This window comes from Clupea harengus, chromosome 17, assembly GCF_900700415.2.
Source record: "Clupea harengus chromosome 17, Ch_v2.0.2, whole genome shotgun sequence".
NCBI lineage: Eukaryota > Metazoa > Chordata > Actinopteri > Clupeiformes > Clupeidae > Clupea > Clupea harengus.
The window spans coordinates 13,424,640-13,429,639 of record NC_045168.1 but is presented as its reverse complement, the minus strand read 5'-3'; the positions used below and the strand labels follow the sequence as shown (position 1 = coordinate 13,429,639).

Sequence of the window (5,000 nt, the reverse complement as noted above, 5' to 3'; positions counted from 1 at the left end):
GTGTGCAGTCGCTTCTCAGAGTATGCGTGTGTGTGTGTGTGTACGTCTAAAACTATATTGGCACGTCTGTGCGCAGGTCTGTGTCCACATCTGTGTGGTTGTGTGTGTGTGTGTGTGTGTGTGTGTGTGTGTGTGTACCTTGTAGTCATCCATCCAGACGTGCGCCAGCCTGAGGGAGTTGTGGGCCATGGTGTCCTGTCCTCCGGGGGAGCCGTACGGGCGTCTCTTGCGGAAGATGTGTCCCACCCGTGAACAGGGGATGATCAGCAGCTGACCCCCGCACATCCAGATCTGCACACACACACACACACACACACAAACACAGACACAGAGACACACACAGACATAGAGACACACACACACAGACACACACAGACACACACACACAGACAGACACATGTCACTCTTCAAGGAAGCTCTGAACATATTTCCACACACACACAGATACAGTTACATCACCCCAGGTGTACACTGTTCCCTTCATTTCTCTCACTCAGCACAAGTGTGTGAGTGTGTGTGTGTGTGTGTGTGTGTGTGTGTGTGTGTGTGCACACTTCTTGTTGTGGATCATCTTTCAACCCAGAGGTCATCGACGCCAGGATTTTCTCGAAACCTCATACATTCCATTTCAATTTGAGATGAAGCAACACTCTGTGCACGTACACACGTACACACACGTACACCCGCACACACACACGTACACGCGCACACACACACATGCACAGACACACACACACACGTACATGCACACACACGCACACACACACACCATCCCTATGTGCACGCACACCAATTTGGGTCAGTCATCAGCCTGCCACCCATCTGATAGTCCCAGGGCACTGAACCTCCTCACATATCAGCTGGAGGGGGAAGTGGGCTGGGGAGAATGAGAGGATGGGGGGGGGGGGGGGGTTAAACAATAAGAGGAGCCTCTCTCTCCTCTGCTCTGCTCCACCAGGCTCTGGCCCTGGCTCAGGCTCAGGCTGGCCGGTGTGGGTGGTGAAGGGGATCGCCTTGATCCTCCTCGGAGGCCCCGTCAGCTGGGTTTATTTCAGCGGCTCTCCTGAGACCGATCCAGTGCACTATTAAAAACCAGCCATGCTGAACAGGCGACTGGGGTGTGTGTGTGTGTGTGTGTGTGTGTGTGTGTGTGTGTGTGTGTGTGTGTGTGTGTGTGTGTGTGTGTGTGTGTGTGTGTGTGTGTGTGTGTGTGTGTGTGTGTGTGTGTGCGCAAATGTGTGAGTTCGTGAGGGAGGGGGGTGTTCCAGTAGAAACTGCTGTATTATAACTTTTAAGAGTTTTTGGTTTGCCCTGTAAAGTTTGTTTTTTTGCATTTTAAACAGTTCTCTATTTTTCTTTTGCAGATTTTATTCCCTTATCAGATTTTGCTGATTGTTCTGTTCTCTCATTACTTCAGCCAGCCGGCAGATTTTATTTTACCTGGTGGTTGGACTGGGTAGCAAAGCATAGCGGATACCCAATGTGTATGTGTGTGTGTGTGTGTGTGTGTGTGTGTGTGTGTGTGTAGGTGTGTGTGTGGTGTGACTAGTGGAGAAAAACAGACACACACACACACACACACCTTCTCACCAGCAGGGAAAGAATAGTGAACGGACTGATGCTTCACTGGCTTCCATGTGTTGCCCTTGGCAGTGTGTGTTATTTGACAGAGAGCTGAAATGCCAGTGCGGGGGTAATGAAGGCACACCCAGAGCCATGGGCCCCACAACAAGAGCACACACAGCATCTACATGTACTACTGGCCACCAGAGCCATGGGCCCCACAACAAGAGCACACACAGCATCTACATGTACTACTGGCCACCAGACCCAGTGAGTATGTCAGCACAGAACTGTCAGGGTCTATGTGAGCGCACAGCAAGTCTGCATGTCTGTATGAGAGGGTGTGATTATATGCATTTGCAAATGATTCTGTTGGTGGGAACATGTTTATGGTGCCTGTGTGTGTGTGTATGTGTTGTGCGTGCGTGTGTGTGTGTGTTGTGCGTGTGTTGTGTGTGTGTGTGTGTGTTGTGCGTGTGTGTTTGTGTGTGTGTTTGTGTGTGTCTTTACCCTGAAGGAGATCTCCAGGTTCTCGCCTCCCCAGATGTCCATGCCGCTGTCGTACTGACCCAGCTCGCTGAAGTACTGGCGGTCCATTGCAAACAACCCCCCTGCCATGGTGGGAGACCTGCACAGAACAAACACACACACACACACACACACACACACACACACACACACACACACACACACACACACACACACACACACACACACACACACACACACACACACACACACACACACACACACACACACACACACACACACACACACACACACACACACACACGTTAGCCAATCAGAACATCAGGAGGTCGTTGCTACAGATTACCGTCAGGGCCAGACCAGATCAATAGGGAGCCCTCAGTCAGGGTCATCATGCCCTTGAGATGATGAAGCACGCGGGGCATTCATCTCACACCACTTACACACGGGGCATTCATCTCACACCACTTACACAGACAGAGAAAAATTACCAGGGCAACTAGATTACACAGTTACATCATCAACACTGCTTGATAAGAGGTGAGAGAAAAATGTGACTTGTGACTTAACCTTGGAACAGTCATGAAATATGGCTTTCCGAATAATGTTTTATAACTGTTGCTAAACCCCTGTTTTGACGCAACATGCTATATGACTTCCTTCGATCATCAGAGAAATAAAAGCGCAGGTTACACATCAGCCTTTTTCGTCAACATCTCCATTTCAAGCAATCGTGTCAAACAGACTCGACTGAACTGTTCCCAGACCAGTTCCCCAGGCGCAAGCAGATCCGGGGTGGGGGGGGGTTATCTGGGTCAGCTCGGCAGACGGCGGCACCAGGCCAGGCCGTCTAAAAGAAGCTGCAGCGTCATGCAAGTCTGTGCCATCCATCCGCGTCACTTCAGACAGGAGGGCCCACAGTCAGCCATTCCAGCTCAGTGTCTGGGGATTCCCCCTCGTCCGATGGGAGAATGGAGTGTGTGTGTGTGTGTGTGTGTGTGTGTGTGTGTGTGTGTGTGTGTGTGGGGGGGGGGGGGGGGGGGGGGGGGTAAAGGCTTCTAGATTTGGGGTGATATTCAGACACCCAGTCAGACTTCACACTTGACAATGATAACTAAAATATGGGATGTAGAGAAAAGAAGAGAGGGGCAGATAGCAAGAGAGAATGGGTATGTATGAATAAGATGTGAGAGAGAGAAGAAAGAAAGAAAGAAAGAAGAACCAATGAGGAAGAGGAGAGGACATGATTAAAAAAAAGAGACAGGGAGAGAGATAAGGCTGAATGTGCCAATTCTAAAGTAATGGATGTAAAGCCACTGGCCTGGCCCAACAGCACCCTGAAGAGACACACACACACACACACACACACACACACACACACACACACACACAAGCACCCTGAGGAGACACACACAGACACACACACACACACACACACACAGCTGCACCCTGAGGAGACACACACACACAGCAGCACCCTGAGGAGAACAGAGACCCTGGAGTTCAGCCCATACACCCAGGGCCAATCAGAGTGCATTACCCGCCTAACCGCACTGGGCAGAGCTACCACTGGCAGTACCCATGGTACTGGGCATCAGTTCAGAATGAATCAATCAGTCACACACACACACACACACACACACGCAATTTAAGTTGTACACTAATTTGATGAAATGGACAAGGTGTTTCAGATCAGATAGCAAATTACTGTGTTTTCCAATTCTCAATAATGACCAGTCTGACATAACATTGGAGTGCAGGCTGCATAGGCAATGCACAAACCTGCATGCATGACAGAGCTCCAATCAAACCAACTCTGGAGGCACTAATCAGCAGAAGCACTTGTCTATTTCAGACTTGTCAAAACACCGACCCAAGGTGGTCAACTTCAAGCCTCGACCTACTCTAAAGGAGAGGGAGTTTGCTTGCTAGCGCTGAAGCTAATGCTAACACCACCCCACCGCCATCGCTCTCACCTGAAGGGGGCATCAGGGCCGCTGAGCTCCGCGGCGGGCACGGGGTCCCACTTGAAGTGCAGCCCCCAGTTGAAGCCCCCGCGGACGATAGGCGAGGGGCTGTAGACCAGCGTGTCGGCGCTGATGATGTCGATGACGGGGCACACCACCGTGTGGCGGTTCTCCTTGATGGGGGCGAGCAGCGGCTGGAGCCAGGCCTCGTTCACCTCGCAGTGGCTGTCCAGGAACACCAGCACCTCTCCTGGGCCGGGGAGGACAGCGAGCAGGGCAAACTGCAGGGTTATTTGGACTACACTTGCCAAAGATTTGCTTGTGAGAGAGTGGACTGTTTGCTTTGAGAGGTTGATTCTTGGCTTTGTGTGTGTGTGTGTGTGTGTGTGTGTGTGTGTGTGTTGCCACTAACTCAGCTGAAGTGCATTACACACTAAGCCACTAAGGTGTGTATGGTATGATGCAGCTCACCCACCTGTGGCATGTTAGCCACTGAACGAACAGGTGTGGGTCTGTCTAGGTTGCTCACTGGCCTGTACAATGTGGCCTGTTAGGCCCTGAAGGATTAGGGGTGTGTGTCTGTGTCTGTGTGTGTGTGTGGGGTGGGTCTGTCTGCATTGTTGCTCAGTGGCCTGTAGAATGCTAGGGAGTAACGGATCAGTTGCGTGCGTCTGTGTGTGTGTGTGTGTGTGTTTCTGTGTGTGTGTGTGTGTGTGTACGGAGCTCACTCACCTGTGGCATGGGACGCTCCGATCATCCTGCCCCTGATGAGGCCCTCTCTCTTCTCATTTCTCACCAGCTTCACTCTCCCCTTCAGGTGCTGCTGCAGGTACGAGTCCAGATCCTCCTTCAGGTCAGCTACACACACCAAACACACACACCACACACACAGACACACAGGTTATCATCATAAACTGAAACTAAAAGAAGACGAAAACGAATGGTTTTGAGACATTTTCATGAATTGAAATTAAATGTACC

The 5,000-nt window shown here is 51.0% G+C and overlaps 1 protein-coding gene across 1 annotated transcript in view; it reads right to left on the bottom strand.

Moving 5' to 3' along the window:
• galnt11 (UDP-N-acetyl-alpha-D-galactosamine:polypeptide N-acetylgalactosaminyltransferase 11 (GalNAc-T11)) overlaps nt 1-4,920 on the bottom strand; it is a gene marked incomplete at its 5' end in the record, with an annotated part of 15,066 nt that extends 10,146 nt beyond the window's left edge. Inside the window, 4 exons of the mRNA XM_031584438.2 lie at nt 139-291; nt 2,074-2,191; nt 4,029-4,269; nt 4,752-4,920. Coding sequence (XP_031440298.1) covers nt 139-291; nt 2,074-2,191; nt 4,029-4,269; nt 4,752-4,920 — 681 coding nt within the window. The remainder of the gene's footprint in view (nt 1-138; nt 292-2,073; nt 2,192-4,028; nt 4,270-4,751) is intronic.
• Nucleotides 4,921-5,000: the final 80 nt, after the last annotated feature.